Source organism: Podarcis muralis, chromosome 6, assembly GCF_964188315.1.
Source record: "Podarcis muralis chromosome 6, rPodMur119.hap1.1, whole genome shotgun sequence".
NCBI lineage: Eukaryota > Metazoa > Chordata > Lepidosauria > Squamata > Lacertidae > Podarcis > Podarcis muralis.
Genome location: NC_135660.1, coordinates 41182270 through 41206228, shown reverse-complemented (window position 1 = coordinate 41206228; position 23959 = coordinate 41182270). Strand labels below are relative to the sequence as shown.

The 23959-nt window shown below is 40.9% G+C and overlaps 2 protein-coding genes across 4 annotated transcripts in view; both read right to left on the bottom strand.

Moving 5' to 3' along the window:
* The window catches only part of YEATS2 (YEATS domain containing 2), a 40351-nt gene extending 37683 nt beyond the window's left edge, over nucleotides 1-2668 (bottom strand). For 2 of the 3 annotated variants that reach the window (XM_028730643.2, XM_028730644.2), the window contains exons 1-2: nucleotides 2511-2668; nucleotides 1330-1418 (exon numbers count right to left, since the gene is read on the bottom strand). The gene's annotated coding sequence lies outside the window, so the exon portion shown is untranslated. The remainder of the gene's footprint in view (nucleotides 1-1329; nucleotides 1419-2510) is intronic. The other variant, XM_077930105.1, reaches the window with a different exon arrangement.
* A 1994-nt stretch (nucleotides 2669-4662) lies between these two features.
* KLHL24 (kelch like family member 24) lies at nucleotides 4663-23308 on the bottom strand. Its single transcript, XM_028730646.2, has 7 exons — nucleotides 23163-23308; nucleotides 17055-18038; nucleotides 15636-15820; nucleotides 15013-15131; nucleotides 14292-14480; nucleotides 12867-13055; nucleotides 4663-11248 (listed from the first exon to the last, which is right to left on the bottom strand). The coding sequence occupies exons 2-7, from the start codon at nucleotides 17975-17977 to the stop codon at nucleotides 11048-11050; spliced, it is 1806 nt and encodes a 601-aa protein (XP_028586479.1). The 5' UTR covers nucleotides 17978-18038; nucleotides 23163-23308; the 3' UTR covers nucleotides 4663-11047.
* Nucleotides 23309-23959: the final 651 nt, after the last annotated feature.

The following is a 23959-nucleotide window of genomic DNA, read 5'->3' as shown; positions in this document are numbered from 1 at the left end:
CTGATGATGATGGCACATTGAAACATGGTTGCCACCGAAGGAACCCCTACACATGAACAACTGCTAACAATTAGGGGCTCTGCAGGATTAGGAACCCTGTGCAATTAAACACAAGCAGTGCAACATGCAGACATCAGATAGTAGAGCTAACAGAACACCACAATATCAGGAGAAACGCAGCCCTGCATCAGCTTGAAATCTTGAGTACCTACACACAAGTAATACGTGAACTGAGCTTCTGTCTCAACAGCTTCCCAAAACTCCACCAAATCTGTCCTATTTTTCTTTTTTCTTATTTTCCTCTTTTAAAAAAAAGCTCTTTTGGTCTAGGAATCAGAGTAAGTACCTTGTTTTTCTTTGAACTATCATAAGCAATAGTTACACAAAAACACATTCGCACATCTATTGCTGGCTACATTTCTACGAGTTTCTCTTGGTTTTTTGGGACATACCATCCGAAATGATACAAAACTAAATCAAGGTGACCAAAGACCATGACAGGATAAACAAGATATTAAAAAATTAGAAATAAACCACTGGACCACAGGAAAAGACAGCTCCACTATACAGCCTCCAAATCGCTGAAAAGTTATCATCCTCATGGAGCCTCAAATAACAAAGTGAAAAGAGTCCAGCCCAACAGATTTTGCAGTAACAGTAGTGTTAGTCAGGCATTCTGAAGCTATGGAGAGCAATTACAATGAGGGCACCCTATAGGGATGATCAAGGTATTCAGACTTATCATTATGTTCACGCTCCAGAAGAGTGTTTTCCGGGGCTCTAAAATGTGTGGTGAGTTCAGAAGGCTCCCAATTGTCCTCTAACTTGGAGGGTGAAGAGAATGACAAAGGACAAAGCAGCATACCCATCCCTGTGTGTGTGTGCATCTATTGCAATAATTTATCTACACAGCATCAGAACACCTGAGGGCTACTATTACTGCATAATCTGCTATTATGATGAACTATTTTCATTTTGTTGTTTGCGACACCAGACAGATATTCTTCATATTACCGCTCATGGGGGGTGAAGAGAATGGCAACAAGGGGGGACAGAGCTACCGCCCGTGCCCCCCTTGGATTATTCTTCTACCTGGCATCAGAATGCCTAGAGAGGGCGAACGTGTGAGCAGCCGCCAACAAAGCCCCTAATCCTGCACAATTATTTCTTCATACATTGTCGAAACCTTCCTTTTGCTCTTCATTCTCCTTAGCAAAGTTATGTGCGAAGACATGTGAGTGAATACATAGATGTCTTCGGTGAATGACTTGCACAGAAAGACAATGAAAGGCCATTATGAATGGAAAAAACCTTTCTGCAATATTTTACCTCAGGTGTGTCAAAAAGGCAGAATCTGTTTTCCTTCAAATGTCACCGTATCTCTGTTGAAGGCTGTTCAGTTTCCTTTTCAGTGACCCCTGTTGAATAAAAACTCTTTTAGACAAGTGAAAGCAATTGTTTTCTTGAAGCTCAAGTTTCCCAGCATGTTCTATTATGAGCAGAATAGTATTTCAATTTCCAACTGAATTTACCAAATCACAACTACGAGTGACCAAAGCAAAACAAGTTGATAGCTCAAGCTATTATTAGGCATTACAAAATGCTGCTTCGGTGCATTACTACCAAACACCGTGGGACTTAAAAGCTCATTTGAGCGGGAGTAAGTACTACTAAGCAAAATGGGGCTTACTTCAGAATAGATGTAGGAATATAAGATTGCACTGGAAAGCAAGTTATGATGGGGCTACAAGGAAGCTGGCACAGGAACAGTGAGTCACTGTGGCATGCTAGTTTGCAAAGGAGCCATTTGTGCTATTAGGAGCCAACTTTGCGAGGGTCTTCAGAACAAGCCTGAATGACTGCTGGAGCATCAAGGAAAAGCACACCAAGGATGGCTCCTAGCAGGATGTTCACCCATCATAACAATAATCCCCAGCAAAACTCAGTAGGGTGGCCTTTGGGAAGACCCCTTTGAGAAACAACAATGCTCTGGTCCTATGTGTGCCTGGCAACTTGTTTCCAGGTGGCCATAAAATCGGACTGCCCTCTTTAACAGCCCGATCCTTTGCAGCGTTAGGCGAACCAGTTGCAATCCGCGGGACATGTAGCAAACTCGACGCGGGACTGGGGCTGCACGTGCCCGCAAGTAAACGCGCTTAGGATCCGTCTGCAAGACTGCAGCTCCCAGAGGGCTAACTTGGAGTAAAGTTAACCATAAGCTACCGCGGGTCTTCCTTCCAGCAGCAAGTAAGCACGGCCAGGATCGGGGTGCGAGATGGGACTTCTCGGCTGCCGCGCCGACCGAGTTGCACAAGCGAGCAAACTTCGGGGACTCCCGCGGAGGCGAGCGCCTCGACACCCTCTTCTTGCGAAGGGGACCCCCGCGCCTGCCGCCAGAGTCGAGGCCCCGCGCCAGAGGGGGGCGCTCTCCTCCCCGCGCGCAAACGCCCCTCTCCTCCTCAGCCCCGCGGGCGGGAAGCGGAGCCCCGACTCGGGGCCGCGCAACTCACTCGCCTGCGCCGAAGACGTCCCGACGGGCCGCCGCCGCCGCCAGTCCCTTTCGCCTCCGCCCAGCCCTGCGCTCCAGCGAGGCCAGCGTCTCTACCGCGCAGCCGCCATCAACTCCGTCCCCTCTCGCCTGCCCGTCACGGCGACGGCGGGGCGCGGCTGCGCAGGCGGAGAGCGGAGAAGGGGCGGGCATTGGGAGAAGCCGGTTTCGCGAGGGGGCGCCGCCGGCAGGGCGCTCTCTTTGCAGACGCGGCTGGCGCTCAACGAAGCATCTGCTGCGTCCTAAAGCCCAGAGGCTGCAGGATCCCAGGAGCCCGAGGCTCTGGTTTCTTTTTATTATTATTATTCCCCTGGGAAAGTTTTTTTAAAAAGTGCTTTTCCTTTCTTCTTTTGACCAATATTTTATCTCCTGTTGCCTTGGTCGTTGGCGATTTTTAATTGCTTTTTGCAACATTGTTTTTGTCCCGTATCAATTCAGGCCCCACAATAATAATAAAAAAGGGACTGCTAGTTTGCAATATTAGGGGTTAGAATTTGGGAAGCTGGTCCGTTATAGAGCAGCACCACCACCCCAAATCGGGCTAAATTTAAAATGAACCTAGAACCAATGTAGTGGTAGATCCTTAAGCTGTGGTTTTGGGCAATGGGTTGCCCTTTAGTATAGAGATCACATGCAACCGGAAAGGACGAGATCTCTCAGCTGATCTCTCACGAACAGGGAGTCCAAAAGAAAGAAGAGGGGGGAATTCCTCGTCTCCACATATCTGCTGCCCACCTTTTTTCCAGGCTTGACGAATCCTCTCCTGAGATAAATGATGCTCCCAAACTCTTTTGCCAAGTTCCCATAACTCTTCATCAACAACATTAACATGGGGATCTAATTATTCAGGTTGGATATAAATAGGGCAGTGTTCTCTGTGAACATGGTGATATGTAATGGGTTTTTTGTTATTGATAACTTTAGTTATAAGCATGGGTGTAGGCAGGATTTTTGTTATTGGGGGGCAGGACTTTGTTGGGGGGCCAGAAGTTTTGTTAGGGGGCCAGAACTGTCGTGATTGGTCAGTAAGTTAAGTATTTCTATTGTTTTACTTGATCTAGGGGGGCAGCTGCCCCTTCCTGCCCCCCTTGGCTTTGCCCATGGTTATAAGTAATTTCGCTGTCAGTCCTGTTCACCATGTGAACCAGTGGCTCTAAGTGCACAAACAGTAGTGAAAATGGGTGGCATTTTTGATGCTTAGCTGTTAATAGTCTAGGGAACAGGGTCTATCCCCCCGCCCCCCGGTAATAATTCAGACAGTGTAGGTTGATGGAAAGATTGTTGTGGAAATTGCTACTTGGGAGAAGAATTTTGGTTGACCACCATTTTGGATCTCGCGAGTTCAAAAATTATATTGGTAGTGTTTAGAGGAGGAATTATAACAACCAAGTTATCTGCAAAGTTGAATGTGATAAAGTGGTAGATATAGTGAAGTAGGCACCAGTGACATGCTTTGAGGTGGCTCTGAACTTACGGTATTTCAGCACACAGTATTTTTCATATCCTAGTTCCTATCTGCAACTCTAAACTGAATAAGGAGCAGCACACCAAAGTATTATAAACTAGTCTCAGATTTGATACTTTAAAACTGTGTGTATAAAAGGACCTACAGTGCCAAGGCTGTGATCTTTTACTGAGTTACAAGTATGCAAGGAACTTGCCAACTGGACACCAGACTAAGGGCACTAAGTAATGGAGATTTTCATGCTGACAGATGCAGTTATAAGCATGATTATATAAGCTCAGTAGCATATAGCCTTGTACCAAATCTATTGCAGAATCTGAATTTTCATCTTTAAGTATATCCTGGTTTGTGAACAGACCAAGACTTGGCCTGAGCCAGCATGACATAAAACTCAGAAAATAGCAGTGCTTGCTGTGTAAAATGGTATCTTCCCAGCAATAGTAAACTGTATTTCTGAGCACAGGGAAAACAAATATTTCCATCTGCAAGAAGTGAAAAGCAACATACACGTGGCAGTGAAAAACAAAGGAGGTTTAGTCAGAGTATACAAGCATGGGAATCATATGGCCAATCTTTACGAATCTGTGTTTTCCAAACTCTGGCTGGATAAAATTCTCAATGAGAAAAAAAACAAGAAAAAAGGCAAAAATTATGCAAATTAGCAATATTTATTCAGAATTTGATGTTTTTGGCAAAGATTACACCAAGAATAGATTTGTTTACAAACATACAGATTCTCTATTCTTTGGATTAATTATACAAAAGAAGCTAAAATCACATGCTTTTCACACACACTTAAATAATGCTACATATCATTACACAGTAGCTTTAAATGTATAATTTCTAAATAATCATCTTTGATATTATAAAATGATTACAAGAACAAATCACACATACCTATAAATACATACACAAAACGTTAAAATATTGTCTGAATCATTTGAGTATTACAAGAATACAAACTAAGTGTTAACATAGTTCTGAGAACCGACTTAGGTATGGCAATGCATTCATAAAGCACATAAATGAGTGATAATTGTTAAAACTGCTGTCACTAGATGAAATCCTTGAGTTACAACTGTAAGATTTCACATGATGAGTTTTATATGTTTAGCTGCCATTTATCCTGCAGTACTGACATAATTACTGTATTCAGAAAGCGCTGTAACTGAACTGAAAAGGAATGTTGGCCTATTTGAGTTTTTCATTGGTAAGAAAAATATTAAGCAACGTACTTCTCAATTATATTAGGAGGACAAATCTCATGTAAGAATCTGATTTGAAACGTACCAAGTTAACTCACTGTATACCCAAGTTAAACTGCTAAATCTGAAAATCTTGCAAAAGCAACCTTTTCAGGATACTTAAAAGTGAGAGTGTTTCTGGATGGATATGGAAATAGATCAGGATCTGCAAGTAGATCTCTTGACTATTTGCAGTATATCAGCAAGGCTTTCTGCTTTTCAATAGTAATAACGCCAACATAGAAGGCTTTTCACTCTTTCAAAATTGGACTGTCAAGAATAAGAAAGCTTTAGAGGAAACTGGGCATAGAATTTTCTGTGAAAAAACAGTGAGTTCAGTTCTGGTACTGAGAATGAATTACGGGGCTGAGCATGTGTTCAGGGTGTCCTGTTCCTTAATTCTAGGTGTACATTTCTCAAACTAGCCCCATTCCAAACTATCACTGTATCTTGTATCTGGCTGTGGTGTAAGGATCTTGATATTCTAGTAAAAACAAAGTACAGTACATCTCACAAGTCTGGATTCTACCTTCCTGCGGTGTACATGATATTATGTAAAACAGAATGTACTAGACTTGGCAAGGAGGCAAGTCTAGAAGGCACTCATCTCAAATTTGGGGTGCAATATTTTTAAAGAAGCAGATTGAAACAATGCCGTTTTTCTAAGGATTAGATTGCAATAATAAAATCAAAGTTATTTCCTGGTCTGCTAGTTTTAGAGAAATGGAAGCACAGGTAGAAAACTAACTTCTTTCAAAACAAAATCCTTAACAAATGTTTCATTTCAATATCAAAATTGTTAACACCCATTCCTTCACTACTTCTTTCATGCAACTGGTAGTGTTAATATACAATCTTGGGCAAGTTTAAAAAATTGCAGCAAGCACAACTCAGTGACCAAATATGAATACATTTCACTTTTTGAAACCACTGTGAATATTTATTGAGCTCACCAAATGCAAATAGATATCTTCATTTTGCATGCAGATAACATTTTCCTATGTTTCAGCAAGTCAGTTTTTGAATTGCTCTTGAAGTAAGTTTGTTTACAAGAGTCCAAGAAATGTTGCTGAACAGGTATCTTTTGCAAGATATATGATTCTATGTTATATGTTCAGCAACTGTTTTCTCACAAGGGGCTATAGCTAAAACTAAGGCTGCAATCCTATACCTACTTAGCTAGGAGTAAGCCCCATTGAACTCAGTGACCTACTTCTGTGTAGACACATATAGGCTTACACTGTAAATCTATTTTGTCTAGTAAATAAATTGCTCACTTTTAAAAAAGCATTATTGCCTAAATATATATTGCAATTTTAACTATATGTGTTAACTGTTTACTGATAATTGTCTGTATCAACTTTAATCAACTGAAAAAGACCTCTAAAATGGTTAAAAAAAACCAGCAACCCAAAACCAACAACTTCAAGATGAAATCCAATATATATCTGGGATGGTGCTTCACAACCATAAAAAGCTGAGTGTATTTACAAAGCAGGCACGACTTTATACATGCAATTCAGAAGGAACCGTAAACACAAACATTATATATGTACAACATAAAAAAAACACACCCAGAGCTTCATTAGGTCATAGTTAATTGCCATATTTCCTGACAATGACTATACAGTTATTCACTACATGAGTACAAAAGCAAAGTGTAGTATATTTCAAGTGTTGTCTGGCAATGGTTCTTCTTCATAGGAATGAGAACTTTTGGTTTGCCAAATCTCATTCTTTTCCACAAATATTTTCTTTCTTAGGACACTTGGATCAGTAACTTTCTACTTGTTATCACTGGATTAGATGTATATTTGATTTCAATTAGAAAATGAAATGTGATTCCTGAGATCGCTTCATCATGTAAAATATTCTGCTTTCATTGTTTTATCATATTTTCACCAGTTTTAGGAAGGTACTCAAATAAGCAAACTCAGAATAGACCTATTGAAATTAACGGACCTAACTTAGTCATGTTCATTAATTACAATGTGTCTACTTGGAGTTGAATACCCCACTTAGTATTTTACTTCTGCATATCAAAAGTCAAAATACTAGTGCAAGCAGTGTTGAGAAAGAAAAAGTCAAAGCAAATGTATTTTCTCCCAGGAATGGGATATGCACCCAGATTGCATGACTGAGGAGGTAGAATCTGCAGGCTTGATGAGGCTACAAAAATACAATTAAACTACTGAGGTTTACAGATGACTTGTGTGCCCATTCCACAAATGAATGTGGTTTAATCAGAATTAGGCAGTGGTTGGCCTGATTGTGTCCACAGCTGGATCACAATCAGGATCAGGTTTAAGGCACAGTAAACACAGATTGAGGATCAAGGCTGCAGCTAGTATAGTAAGGCTGTAATCCCTTATATGAGAAGTCACCCCCTCTTGCTTCTTGGGACTGAACAAACATGCAGAACAGTGCTTTTCTTTTAGAAAAAAAAGGTGCCAGTACTCACCATTAAGTTGTTACAGTAAGTGCCACACTTTTAAATAGTGCGTTTCTTTTAGAAAAAGAAGGTGCCGGTACTGCGTACCCTTGTGTAACCCCAGAAAAAAGGCACTGATGCAGAGTATCAGGTTGCCTGGAGGCTAAGCTATGTGGCAGCATCAAAGCACAGACCAGAGGCTAGTCAAAAAAAGAGGGACCCAGCACAGTACAGCAAAGGTGAACTTAGGTGAGTTAAAGTGAAATAATATATTCCATAAAGATTCATGCTGAAGGATGCAAATCACTGTAAAACATGCAGCTGTTTCCCCCTTAATCAATTTTTCCATGTGAATTCCACTTAAGTAGACTCTAAGGAGGGAGAGTGAGCATGCAAGTAAATTAGGGTAGAATAAACTATATATAAAGTTTGTAAAGAAGGTTAATTTCCTTCATAAAGCAAAGATTATCCTGACATATGCCAAACTACAAGCAGATACGTAAGTACCATTTTCAAATAGCTAAAAGCAGTTGGATTTATTTGCATCTACAAATAGGTTTTTTAAACTAGCATCATTTAAGTGTCTCAAATAATTGATGTTACACAGATGATTTGCAGTGCAATCCTATACATGTACTGTATATTCAAAAGAAATGGGGCCTTTTCCCAGATAAGTTTGTTTAAACTTGAAGTTCTAAGGTTGCAGTGATTGTGGTGTTACCCAAAGTCAAAAGTAATCAGCAAAGGAAAAATGCAGACATCGTAGTCTGTGCATGGCCCAATATCAATGGGAGCCAAGCTTAATGTTGGCTTCAAAAGAGTAGCCATGAAAAAATTGGTATTGGGTATCATCCAGTAAATTGTCTAATATCTGCCACTTGTGAACTACTTCTTTAAAATGTATACCCATTCAAAAGAATAATGGCATGAGGATTCACTTCATCCTTTTTTTCTTTATAGAAGCATACAAAGTGATATACACTTCATGCATTAATTTTTATGTCATTTTTTGAAGAAGAAATATTGATCAGAGAAATGCAATCTTTGGTTAAGATACAGTATTGCTCATTCATACAGCTAATATTGAATACTCACTATATAAGATGCTTCATCTAGAAAATAGTAGTAGCACAATCTACTCAATGATAGAAGCACAGGCAATGACACTACTATGTAGTTGCATCCATAGTCAGAACATGAAAGACTCAACAGAGTCATATCATATGAGAAAGCACTCAATGGATCATTTGAGCCATATTTTTTTGAAAACAAAAATTGGTTCAACAACCACCTAACAAAACAGATCTATTAAATAAGAGATACTAAGGCCACACAACTCAGACTTACTGCTCAATAATTGCATTCATTGGAATGTGCCAGATTAAGTAGTTGTAAGGACCATTGTTTCATTCACTTCACTGCTTCACAATCTATTTTTACATAAAACTAAAATGTCAATTTAAGAAAGAATAAACCTTGCAGTCCCATAAAGCTAGTAGACGTTGGATGGACAATGTAAAATGGAAATGCATAAAAAAGAGAGGGTATGGATTGGCTTACATAAGCATCATATGCAGTGTCCTAAACAGAATAGTATTCAGAGCAACGTAAACACTGTAAGTACAAACTTTGTCATATATTAGAGTTAGGAAACTTGTCAAAGTAAGGCTCAGGAAACTGACATAAAAGTACAAATTAAAATTACAGTTTGATATGGCATAATGGACTTTTCTTGTATTAGACATGTTTGCATAATTAATTTTGTCAGCTCTGTGTAGCTGCGTCAGTTTTTTATCATTTGCAGCAAATTAATATTGTGCTGTGTCTATCATAGGCTACTGATCATTAACAAAATACAGCATAAATTAAGTGGAGTGACAATTACATGTTCACTTACTAATTCATTGACCAGGTATAACAGAGTTCTTCCATGGAGACATGGATAAGTATAACAAGTTTACTTATGCTGTATAAGGAGTGCTACAGTAAAATATAGTAACTCAGATGATGATTCATAGCACAAGGTGTGGATCTCTGCCAAATTTCAAGAATAGCTGCATTGCCTGCCCTATTCCATTAAAAAAATAAAACTAAGACAACCTGGTATTAATCAACAGGGGTTTTTTTACTTACTAGTTCTAAAGGTATTATCATAATCAATCAAGAACTTCCTACCCCTAAGATCTATTGACTTGCTATCTGAGAACAGTAAACAATACTGAACCTGAGCACAAATTTAATCTTAATCAGAGAAAATCTTCATAGGTTCTACAGAACATTTCTAGTGGGTACTTGTGATTTGAGCTCAGATAGCCTTCAAGTGGGAATTCTGAACACTCAAGGGAGAATCAATAGCTTCTCAGACTTGGTGTAGAAGCAAGTTTTAAAGCAATCCCATGATTATATTCAAATAACCATGTGTGATTTGTGTGTGCTTTCCTCACTGAATGTCCCTGTGCATATAGCGCTCACTGATGAGGGGTCTATCGTGTTACCAAAGGCCAATGCAATATTTTGAAGCTATTTAGATCTTCAGACATTATTCCAATTCTAACGCCCACATACTTGCAACAGTAAAGTTGTTAACAGTGCTTACCACAAATAAGGTATGAAAATATGCAGATAATGCTTCATATAAAATAGGGATGAATACTTCCAAAGGCACTGCTATACACTCACAATCCAAGGTGTTTTGTTTTACAGATAACATAGAAGTGAACAAGATCTAATTACTAATATAAATTGATACAGTTTTCAAACCAGAACATGTTACGACAGAGCAATCCTAACTGTGGCCAGGGTACAGCAGGGTGGAACAGAACAGAAGAGTCACTACGACATCTGCACTTGGGCTGACAAGGGGGAGAAAGCAGGGATAGTAGTTTCCAACATTCTTGCTCCACTAGCTCCATGTTCATGTAGCTGAGAAGCCCAAATCAGGCTCCTTGCCATGAAATGGATCTGCTTTGGATTTAGCAGATCCATTGCTGGCCCTGTTCCGCCCTGCCCATTTTGGGTTCTTATGGCAGTCACTGCCTGTGTTAGTGTTGCTCTGTTGCACTTTCAGTGGGCACAATGGGGGACATTGTGGCAGCAGAGCCCGGTGCCAGCTGATTCCAATAGAGGGAGCCCATCTTTTACCCCACCAGCAGTACAGATCAAGGGTTAGGATTGCTCTGGGAAAAATTACTGAACTGTGGTTATTGAAAACATTTAACAATTACATTCGGAATCACTTTCAAAATTGTAAAAGCAAAAAGTACAATCTTTTATCTTTGCAGATGATACTTTGGAAAAGGCAGCTTTCAAATCCTGATTGTAATATGCCACTCATTTGTATTTACAGACTCTCCTCTTTTTTAGAGTTTAAAGTGCTTTTCATTGTATCTGTGAATAGTCACACAGCCATGGTATGAGACTGGCCTGGGCATTGCTGCTACTCCTGTGATGATGCTGGTGGCAGGATCATAACAAAGAATGGTATCTGTAGCTTCTCCATTTTCTCGCCTCCCACCAAGGATGTAGATTTTGCCATTACACACAGACATGCCACAGTTTTCCTGTTCATCAAATACATGAAGAAAATTGATAATTAAAACATTTATGGCTGTGATTATTAGTATGTTATGCTCATCCTGATGCACCCTAAAATAGATGTGCTAGGCTACTATTTCCTCAGCTCATCCTGATGCACCCTAAAATACAGTAGATGTGCTAGGCTACAATAAACTTTCCTCAGTTTGGGCTTGGATTTGGGCAGCACAATAATTTTGTAGCATTTTGTTAATCTTGGCCCAATAGTTGAACATCTGTGGTGGATTCTATCCTTGGCCAACTGTGCTGAGAAAAGGCTAGATAAGTATCAAGTAAGTGATAAGTTTAAGAAAATGGATGCACAGTACTATATAAGAAAAGAGGAATGATGGAAAGAGGAAAACAAAATTAAGATAGACAACTCGCAGCAAATGAGGAAATATGCTGAAACATTTGAAAAGGAGTACAAGCAGAAGAGCTCTGTGTTGTCTTAAGTACTAGGTAGTAGAACACTTTGGAAAGAATGGAAAACTACAAAACAACAGACAACAATGATATTAGATACTACACAAAACAGATGAGAGGAAAACCAGAAGTAAAAATATAGGATAAGCAGAGGAAGGTACCCCCCGGAGTAAGCTTATTTATGGGTTTTATAAATGTGGTGGCAAAAGTATTGTAGCAAAATGATAAAGCGTTTTCTAGCAGTAGGGTTTGTGTGATTCTACTAAGTGTTAGGCATTCTGTTGTAGGCCAGAGCTTTCCAAACTGTTGCAACGTTCGTGTGTTGGCTGTAGTGTGTGTGTTTGTGTGGGGCAAGTGCTCCCCGTGCTGCTCCTAGGCTAGGACCGGAAAGGGGTTAGTTTAACCTCTGGTTAGCTAGTAAAACTGAATTACTGTGTCGCGATATGATGCATGTCTAAAAAGTGTTTTACCAACATGAAAAGTTTGGAAAGCTCTACTGTATGCAATGAGCCATTCATCAGATTCAGACCAAGAAACATTAGCATCAGCCTGTTTCATTGCTTCTTAGGGTATAGGAGTCCAAGGTGAATCTTTGACTGACAAGTATAAAGTAGCACCTAAAATAGCAAGTGCATCGTTGTCTAAAGTGAAATCATGGTATTGTGTAAAAGAGTATCCTGACCCATAGCTGTACTGGTGTGGTCTGTCAGTGAATTCCACCCATTATTCAGTTCTAAAATTCTGTACATTTACATGTTCATTTCTCACTAGTTCAATATGGCTTAAACTAGTTCACTTCCAGAAGACCTGTTTATTCAGCTTTCATCTTGATATGTTTCCCCATCACTTTCACCACATTTGGGGGGAGGGGGGAAAAGGTTTGTTGCAAAAAAACCCATCTAATTGTGCAACCTGGTATAGGAGTGAATCCACTCCAAAATAGCAACAGTATGAAAGCATCCCCAGTTTAATTTCGTTTGGGGATTGCTTGAACCGTTTTCAAATATTGTATTGTTAGATGCTTTGAAGAAACCTTTTCATGAGGCTGTGGACCGGGGGAGAAAGTTAGCTTTTGTCAGCCTCATTAGATGTGCTTTTATCTGGATCTAACACAATGTGTGTAGAATTTTGATAAATACAATGTAGAAAGGAGCAACTTTGCTAGTTCTTTGTTGTTACCTGTCGACTGAATGTATTCTGCACATGCATCCAATAATCTTCAACTGGATCATAACAATAAATTGCCTTTGTGAGCCCTCCCGCAACATAGATGAGATTGTTTAGTGATACAGCTGTTATACATCTCTTTGCAATGGGGATTGTTGCACGGAGTAGCCAAGAATTAGTATCAGGATCGTAAGACTGAACCTGAAAAGTAACAAACAGATTTTACTTTCAAAGCTCCTCTAGTCTAACTTGATATGGTTTCAGCTTCCCCAAGTTGTTAATACTGATTGAATGATATCTTTAAATGGCTGAGCAAGTCAACTGTGTAATTGCAAATTATCAAAGAACTTTTCATGCCAACCCAATTAGCAAGTGAGACTCTATAAGGACTTCATGTCATGGGACAAAACATTAGTAATGCAACCGTTTTATATAATAATTCCTTCCAATAGTAAAATTCTGCCAATCACTTTGAAGACAAGCCAGGGCAACCCACAAACAAAAGTGAGGTTTCACCATTCCTGGGGGAATATGAAATATTAAAATTACCCCATCCCACCCCATTGCAAAGCGTCAAAAATTTCCCTAACACAATAAGAAAGGCAGAGGACTCAGCACTCATGCATACCTCATGCCACCTATTGACCATTTGTTTTTTGTCAGCCTATCCTGTGCCAGTTCAGATACTCTCCTCTAAGCTTGGATGAAAGGCAATGGAACCCCCTCCAGAGATGCCAAGCAAGGCGGGGCTCTAAAATAACTTTGGTGGTCCTGTGCCTATCGGTTTGGCAGTAAAATCAGGCCACCCACAAACAATGTAACAATTTCTGCAAACCTAGGGGACTTGTTAGGTATTATTATTTAACACATTACAAAAAAGAGAAGATAACCTCCACGCCAAACAGCCTGATAAGGACTGCATACTATGAGCTGCCTTGTCTCCAGGAACAATGGAAATACTGGCTGTGGGTGGTGGTTCAAACCCCTAGTTTACACAAGCCTGGACGCAGGGATTAGGGGTGTTGGAATACATATTATAAAGCAAGGTTTTAGGAGATGGGGAATGAAAAACCACATTCCTTCCCACTACAAAGCAATAAAATGCTCAGGAAAGGGAAGCCCACTCTGCAAACTGAATGCCTGAGCTCTATATAGCACAGCATGGAAAGGCTTTAGGAGGGTGGATAAATATTAACCCCCTGCCCCCACAAGTATCTATTTTCCTTTTATGTCTCCTGAAGGCTCCCCACCCAAAACACAGAACAGAACTATGAGGCTCCTGTTTCAGGTTTGCTGGAGCCTAGAACAGGAGTTGGGAATATCTTGCAACATGTTATTGTAGGTTCTCGCTGGTTTTCAATTACTAGTAATTTTTATATATTATTCATTTTGAATGTTACTAAAATAGAGAAAAGAAAGTGAATACAATTACCCAACCTTATCAGAGCATGTGTTGTCATCAGGACCTCCGCCTATCACAAACAGTTTGCCCACGCAGCTGGTAACTGCTGGAGAACTCACTGCTTCTTTAAGAGATGCTACCTCTGTCCATCGATTGGAAAATGAGTCATAACATTCTACGCTGCTCAGTCGGCTTTGTCCGTCGTATCCTCCAACCACATATACCTTTAAAAGTAAAGAGAGAATGTTGCCAGAATATGCTTACTGCCTGGCTACTTTAGCAAACCTAGGTGTGGCATTACACAAAGCCTCAATGTTTTCATCTTTGACCCGATGAGTTGTGAAAATGTATTTATGTATTTTAGGAACGACCCCTTCCCTCCTGCAGTTTAAGAAAAGGGAGTTAACACAGTTACAAATTCACATACACCAAAAAGCATGGATATTGGAAATTAAGGTTCCTTCCTGAATTTCCACACTGTGTGAACTGTAAAGATAATATACAGTCTCACATATTGTGCATGCTTACAACTGAGGCTTCCTAAACAAACTATTTTATTTAGCAATTTTCTTTAATTATGGTTTTTTTTACTGGCAAAATGTGTAGTTCTATATAGTACAGACTAAAAATCAGAATTGAGGTGACATCCATTTCAGTTTTAAAAGTGGTGCAATGAATTGAGATAATGCAGTCTGATTTCTAGATATTTGTTGTGCATTTCAACCATGTTATTAGATAATAACAAATATCTCTTACTTTACCAAGAAGAACAGCCATCTTATGACGCCATCTCCCTTTATTTAGAGATGCAACTCTGATCCAAATGTTAAGCTGAGAATTATAAATCCACACATCACGGCTGTTGATTCTTCCACCTCATTTGAAAGAAAAGAAAAGACAGGAATTTGGCTGTTATTAAACAAAGGGTTTGCTTCATTGTGCCCAGTTGTGGATAAAAAAAAAAGCCATATCATGATAAAAGTACATTTCTGAAAATAAAGTTCACAACAATCCAATGTATGAAAACACTTCCTAGAATTCTTTTCCACTGGGCAATTAAAGCAATACCTCTTTTCACCAATGTAGTTTTTTCTGGAGTAGTTTACACTTCAGATGCTGTGTCTGTTTACCTAGCTGGGGAAAACTTGTGCTCAGTGGTAAAGTGCATTTCACATATCACTTAGCTGTGGTAATGTAAATCACATCTTCGAATGCTATCCAAAAGTGGGTGCCTAAGTAATTTGTGCATTCACTTTTCAGTGCTTCTGACAATGTGCAAAAGTAGCACTAAGTCCACTTCTCCATTTCCCAAAAGACTTCCATAAACTGATAATAGTATTCTCACCACAGTACTTTTGTGTGTAATATAAATTGTTTACCTGAAACGAGGATATCATTCCTCAAAGCACAAACTGCATACTCAGACTTTGTAAATTCTGGTAATTTAGCCAGTGATTTCCACTCTCCTGTCATGGGGTCGTAACATTCTGTATAGGGCAAATTAAATCCCCCAACTCTTTCGCAGCCTCCAACAACAACTATCACTTCAGAATAGCCAGTTGACCTAGAAACAGAAAAACCAAAGTAGTTTATTGAAAAACCTAATAAATAAACCAGAATCTGAAAGTTACAATATCTGGAAGTTAACCAGGGGTGAGGTTTGAAGAAAACATGAAAAACAAAAGTCAATTCATCTGTCCTTAATTTATTGAAAGTAGTAAATACTTTTTTCGTATTCTTAGAACATTTTTTTATTATTTCCAAAATAAATAAATAAATCCACAAGTTTACTAAAACAAAGTCTTGTGGCACCTTAAAGAGTAACAAATCCACTAGATACTAGCTTTAATGGACCAGAGGTCACATGAAGCAGGAAAAGTTATCCCTAGTCTATAGGCACATACTATAGAAATCCAGACATGCTTAAAAAGCTGCAATTCAAAGCCCATTATTTGGAGAAAAGCCCCACTGGACTTAATTCTGAGTAGGCATAAGAAACTGCCTTGCACTGACTCAGACCAGTCTATCTAATTTAGTACAGTGGAACTTTGGTTCTCATATGGCTTAGTTGACGAACAAATTGGCTCCCAAATGCCGAAAACCCGGAAGTGTTCCGGTGTTCAAACGTTTTTCGGAAGCTGAAAGTCCAACGTGGCTTCCGCTTGAGTGCAGGAAGCTCCTGCAGCCAATCGGAAACCACACCTTGGTTTTCAGGAGTTGAATGAACTTCCGGAACTGATTAAGTTCAAGAACCAAGGTTCCACTGTACTATCTGCACTGAATGGCAGCAGCACTCCAGGGTTTCAGGCAGGGGTCTCTTCCAGCCCTACCTGGCGATTGGACCCAGGACCTTCTACATACAAAGCAGATGTTCTACCACTGAGCCCTCCCCCAAATCCCAACATGGTTAGGATTGCAGTGCAAGTCACATTTTCAGGGGGGTGTCATGTTTCTCTGTTTCAGTAAAAAAACAACTAGCCTTCAGAAACTTTCAAGACATAACAACTGAAGTAACTGATATATAAAGCACTCAAATGTGTTTAACATTTCTTGCGTGGTAGTGATGTACTCCCTCCCGCACACTCTGTCTCATATTGTTCCTTAATTTTTCAACCCAAAGAAGCCTAAAGATAAAAAGCAAATCACATCTTTACTGAGGTGATACAAAATACAGTCTGTTAACTGGTCAATTGGTTAAATGTTTTTTAATAGACTGAATGTTTCAAACAAAAGCTATCACTATAATGAATTATTTATTCGAAATGTAACAACAACAAAAATCAACCCAGCCCTCTCACCTCCGTGGCCGAGTTCTTGGGGACATCATTTCATTTCCAAGTACGTGGTACCGTCTTGCTTCATGCAGCAGCTGATAGCAGTCAGGAGAGTTTTGGATCAACTGGTCCACTTCCACTGTCTGAACAAAGTAGTTGGGGTGTAACAAGGGCAATCTCACATGTGTGAGAATTTCCTGTAGCACTGAGCGTCTGAGTTCAACAGCCCGATAAACCCAGCGCATAACGGCTTCAAAAACCATTTCTTCTTTACCAATTACCAGTTCATCGCTGCAAATATAATCAATGAGTTCATCTTTTCCAAGTTCAAGAAATTCTTCATGCTGGGCCACATCCTCAAAATTCTGCAGTGCAAAATTTCTGCATTTGGTAAATAGTGTTTTCAGTGAATGTGTATCGGCAAAACGCTGGATTCCTAGGCAGTTGCAAGGATCCAGTTGCTCTTCCAGGAACTTAGCGCAAGCATCACGCAGAACACTTATCTGGAAGAGACTTGATGTTTCAAAGAGGTACTGCACATTATCTGTTGTGATTTTAACCTTGCCTGTATACACATATTGTAAAAAACAATCCATAGCTTCCGCAAAAATTCCATTGATTTCTACCAACATCTCCCTGCTTTCTCGGTGATCGTTGCAAAACATAGCTCGGAAGTAGCTGCTGCATGCTGAAAGAACAGCTCGATGACAAGGAAATTCCCTGCCTTCAACACAGATTATTACATCTGTGAACAAGCGGCTGTCGCGAAATTCATTGAAGATTTGCAGTATGCTTTCAGCATGGGATGAGCCAGAAGAGAAATCAAAGAACTCGTGGCCTGATAAAGACTTTGGGTCCATTTCAAAAACTTTACGCTTCGTGACCGGGGATTCCTGAGCTCGGCTCTCCCCTCTGTTCAATCTGCGTCCCAACATTATTAGTACCATTGTTATATCAACTCTTTATAATATCATGGAGAAAATATTGATGAGTGTCGTCTTTTGGGTGCTAAAGATAAAAAATAATTTCAAAGTATTAGTTCAAATTGCAAATGCCATCAATTACATTATGATAGTAACCAGGTTTGGTTCTCTAAACATCCAGCTCCAAGATGTCATGCATATAACATCACTGAGTCACAATGCAAGGACATCTGAATGTCCTTATGAGTGAAGTGCCACCCATATACCAGCTATGCTCATGTTTCATACTGAACTTTTCAGTCCTATACCATGAAGGACCTTGAAAGAGAAAGAGGCTAAAGCTTCACCAACCACTACGCTTGCTGACTGCAACCTCATCCCCACAACCATCAAAGCACAAAGTCAAGGGAAAGAGCACTCATAACCCACCAAGGGAGGTTAGGAATCACTTTGAAGAGCATCTGCACATTTTGTTTCAGAGCTTTCTTTCTAGGAGGGTCAGAGACTGTTTTTAAAATGTAAGTTTAGAATCTGGGGCCCCTATTTGCTGAATAATCAATATCCTGGGAGAACATAATGCAATAAAGATGCTTGGGGCCCCAGAGAAAACCCTAGCACACCTGAAAAACACGTTAAGCAGCTTGACCGGCCAAGTTACTTGAATACCTCACCTGGGGCTTTGGATAACCTCCTACATCATACCATGGATCCAGTCTCTTCCCCTTCACCCACCAGGAACTAATATGAACACAGACCCAGTGTAAGATACAGAATCAGTGGAGGAGTGCTTGCTTGGCTACAAGTAGACTTGACCATAACTCTAGTTGGGAACATGGATCTAGTTGGGAGGATGAGGCAACAGGTGTATCTTGTAGTTCAGCTAGTGTACAGCAAAGGGAGGATTTGGCTATATTTGTATAAACCCTTTCGGTCCCTGAAAACATCTGCATCTCTCTTGGGCAGCCTTATTTTTAGCTCCTACCTTCCTTGTCTTAGCTTTTGTCTACAGTCAAAACTTTGCTTAAAAAATAAAGAATGGTATTCAACTAACTGGTTCTATCAGTGCAACAATTTTTACACTTGTACAACCAAATTCCCCCCTGAATATATTAGTTATGCATGCATGCATTATCTCACACAAATCAACGGACTGAATTTACCAGGTGTGTTTCCAATCTCTAGAGGCATATGACTCCTGCAGAGAGAACCAACTCACTTCGGTCTTGTCCACTTTAGATAAATATACATAAGTTGCTAGCATTCAAGCTGTCTCTTTAATTTAAATAGCACTTACAGTTTCATTGCTTTTGCTCAATCACACCCATATTTAATACTAGACATAAAAAGTCATCTTAAAACCATTTGATTGTTATTCTAGACATTAAATGTTTAATATGTGATTCAGAGACTCAATAGTTAAGCCATTATAGCAATAAATATATTTGTACAGCATTTTAGAACAAAGTGATTCACATCTACTATATCAATAATCTTTACAACAACCTGGAGGAAGTGTATAGATGGTTTTGGGTGGGGTCATACTCCCCCTGAAGCAGTAGGTTCAGTTTAGAGTATTCTTAGATATACAGGTAGCTGTAGTATATTTTTATTTAGTTCTTCAGTCGTACTTTCTTCTGGATAAGCGGAGTCTGGCCCTAGCTAAGTTTGTTTCTGAGCTAGTTAGTTCCAAGTCGGATTTCTGTAATGCATTTTCTTTGGAAATAACCTTGAAGACAGTTTGGAAACTCCAATTGGTGCAAAATGTGGTTGCCAGATTCCCCTGGAGTCAGTAGACTGGAGTATATACAGTTCACCTACCAGTTTTGTTGGCTGCTGGCCTCTTTTGCTAAGGCACCCAAATTTAGGATGACCTCCCAAGAGAGGCACATGTACATGTACATGTCCTCTTCATCTATTTTTTTGGCAGACTTTGAAAACCATCTAGTTCCAGACCACCTTAGTATAGGGCCACCTTTAAATGTACTTTTATTCTACTCCTGCTTTTAAATATTCCTGGTTATTTTAGGTTATTAATATTTTAGGTTATTAATAAGTTGGTTTTTTTACCGTGACTGTATCTGCCTTTTGTATACTACACTTTGATACTGCTGGGGACCACTTTGCATATAGGTGCCAACACTGGAGGCTGTCTGATTGGCAGTGACTCATGATGGGGGTCAATTCAGAAGTGGTTCCTTGTTTGTGGAATGCCCCCTCTGGGTAGGTGTGTCTCCCTTCCTCATTACTGATTTTTAGGAGGAGGTTAAAAATATTCCTGTTTACCCAGTCATTTAATGGCTGAAAGCACTGTTCCTGACAACCCTGAGATCACTGTTGAATGATCTGACATGTTTTACAGGTATTTTTTAAAGTTGTTTTGTTGTGATGTATTTGCTGCCCTGGAGAAAGGGTGAGATAGAGAGTAAATAATAAAATAAGATCAGTAATATAGGTAAGTATGATTATTCTCATATTACAGATGGAGGGCTCTGGAGAGAGCATTCAGGTCTTGCTTGCAGGTTTCCCATAAGCATCTGGCAGACCACTGTGAAAGCAGAAAAGTGAACTAGATGGGACTTCGGCATGACCTAGCAGGGCTGTTCTTATGCCTTTAAGAGAAAAGAATGGTTCACCTAAGGCCATCAAAATGATTCCATGGCTAAAGTAAGGTTTTAGGTCATGGTTCGCAGTTCAGTCTTTTTACTATCTCCTTAGCTCTTTGTAAATACAGTGTAAATATAGCTTGACCTTTCCTGACAACAGTTCTGAGTAGGTGAGGCTGAATTGTAACTTATGCACAGCTATAACAAATTTCTTATAATTAACCTGAGATCAGGTAAAATAGCAGAAACAGGACACTGATATTGACTTCCTTAAGACCCAATATGCCTAACTGTATTTCCTTGTGTTCACCTAATGTTACCTATGTACCTCCCTCACTTCACCATATTCTACTCCCTATATGCCCCACCACCCCAGGGCTGAAATCTGAGAATGTAAATACTACCAGGAAATCGTAACGTTCCATAAAATGTTCTCTTTGGACAGATACGATCAACTAATAATTCTGCTTAACTCGCCAGTGAAATGCAAGTCAATGTCAACATTATGATGCTACTTATTAGCCAGTTGCAAAGGTTCACCTCTTTCCATTCCAGATAATTCCCTTAAAACATTTAAAAAAAAAATAAGACGGCAGAGCCAAAGTACCTGACAAATAGTGCCTGACAACATTTTCCTCTTTTCTTTCCAGACCATCTCGAAATTACACAAGTCTCCTTCCACCCTTTACGGTGTGTGTGTGTGTGTGTTTTGTTTGCTCTGTAAAAAGAAATGTCACTATGGCTAACACTCGTCATTCTTCTGGGATTTCGTTATTTCCCATTCTACTGAGGAGAGGTATGCTTTGCTGCGAGACCCGCTTTGGGATTCCTGCATCAACGGGCGCTATGAAGAACATGTAAACAGCCCAGTATTAACTGAGCGGGAGGAAAGGTGTTCATTTGACTTAAGTCACATTCGAACTGTGTTATGTGAGAAATCAAACTCTTCGGGTAAAAGCATGCGCGTGACTGAAAGGCAGGCGTCACTTCAAAGCACTTGAGGCAAAATAACGGCCTTCTCGCGTCAACCTGAAGTGAGCGTCCGGTTCCAGCCGTTATACAAGCGGCCTCGGCTCGAACCCGAGCAACGCCTCGGCCCCGCGCGCGCGCGCGAGCACATCCTCCAGTTCACCTTCACCCTGAACAGCCCCGGAGGCAAGCCCCGCCCCCACCTTTTATGTCCAATTAGAGAGCGCGACTCTCCCAGCGCTCCCCCCCCGCCTTTCTCTCCTCCAGCTGTCCCGAAGAAGGGAGCGGAGAACCAACCATAACGCGCTAGGGGGTGGTCACCCGGTCCCTATTATATTTTGGGCCTCAGGCGACTCCGCCTCCCGACGCTTCTTCGCGGTTCGGGTCCTAAGCCAAAGCGTCGGAGCAGCATTTCCACTTCCTCACAAAGGCCTGCGTGTTCCAACAGCTCCTTGCGAGGCCTCCCTCCCCCCTCCTGAAAAAGTGGTCTGGTCCAGAGGAACTGGCAGCCAACGCAGCCTCTTCGCCAAGTACCTCAAGGGCGGGGGGAGCTCCAGCTACTAGGATTCACCCCAATGGGAATATGATGCGCCAGCGAAGACGGGAGTGCACGAAGCAGCCTATTCCCATAAGCATAAAACAGCCACCAAATTTAGACCAGGGTGACCGTCCATATCAAAACGCAGGAACATTGAAAAGATGGGGGGGGGGGGGAGGAGGAGGAATGGAACACTTTCCAGATGCTCGCGAGATTGATCCAGATCCGTCAACATTCTCTGACCAATCCAGCTTTCTAGTGCCGGCCTGAAACACAAATGCCTGGCCAATCTGATGTCCAACTGGGTGGACTGTTTAGAGGAGAGAGGAAAAAAGTAGGGAGGAGAGAAAAAAATCTTTATCGAGTTCCACTCGAAATCCTTGGGTGCTTTACAATTCGAAAACTTTACAATTCGAAATCAAGAACTTGCAGTATTGCTCCCCCTCGCCCAACAGCAGTGCAAATCCGGAATTTACGTGTCCTTAAGTACCGACCTAGGAAAGAGGCGAGCTCTCCCCCGCCCCTCCGCCAGGCGCCACGCACATTGTTTTCCACCTCCAGCTGAACTCTACTTCCTTTCTCTGCGCACCAACAAGGCGCTCGACAGTATTAACGGCGTTGTGCTTCGCTGCGTGTTCAATACTAGCCAGGAGGATAAAGAAGGAAATTGCGCCAGGGCAAATTATCTCTGCCCTGCCTACATAACAACGGCTAGCTAGACATTGCAATATCAACGGCATTTTCTCTCCCTTGCAAATCTGACACAACTGATCCCAAAATAGAACACCATAGCAGAATCCAGACGCAATTTAATCTTCGCTGAAATTCATTTCATACGAAGTTTCCTAGAAAAGCCGGACTGGGGTGGGGTGAAAAGATAAATGTTAAGGGAGGACATATTTTCTGTTTGTAATAATTACTGTAAGGGGAGTTACCACGAGCCCTGCATGCGAACCCATTACGATTGTAGGTATTATTATGGTTGTGCACCTCCTGAAGCTTCTTTTCGAATGGAAATAACTCCTGCGCCGGCCACCGGACCCCAATTATACTTTTGGCCTCCTGCAACTTAGCCGCTGAGTTTAGCCAAGCCATTTACCTGTCAATCACAGTTTTCTGCCGATCAGAAGGAGCCGCGCAACGGCTTCGCGTCTCCCCCGCTCTCTCGCTCTCTCTTTTTGTCTGCTTCAAGTTCGAGCTCAACTCAAAACAAAGGAGACCCCGAAACATGTGACCTCCCAGAGCCAAAACACATGATGTCACGGACGTGCAGGCCAATGAGAGGCGGGCCGGCTGCAAACGTTCTTGGGAGATGTAGTTCACGGTTTGCGATGCAATGCCGCGTTGCCCCAGAGGGGCAGAGCTGAGCACTTTCTTCCTCTTGCCTTCAGTGCTAGGTCTGCATTTGCTCTTGTGAATTTGTTTTAGACTGCTTAGCTAGGACCTGGGAGACCGGGGTTCAAATTCCCAGTCATCCATGAAGCTCTTTTGGGTGGCCTTAGTCACTGTCTCAGCCTAATCTGTCTCGCAGGGTTGCTGTGAGGATAAAAAAGGAGAACCATGTACACCACACTAGGAGCCTTGAAGGAAAGGTGGGCAAGAAATGCAAATAAAATGGTAAACTGCCATGACAGAAAGGGGGTAAACAAATGTATGAATAACCCTGCACCCTGGATGGAACCAGGCTGTAACACTTAGTCTTTCAAAAGAAAAAATGTGAAAGAGAAGAATATGAACAAATGGTCCAGGAGACAAAGCCTGTGTATGCACCATACATTTAAAGCACATGACTTACTCCAAAGAATCCCAGGGACTGTAGTTTGCTAAGGGTGCTGGGAATTGTAGCTCTGTGAGGGGTAAATGACAGTTCCCAGGATTCATAATTCAACATTTCCA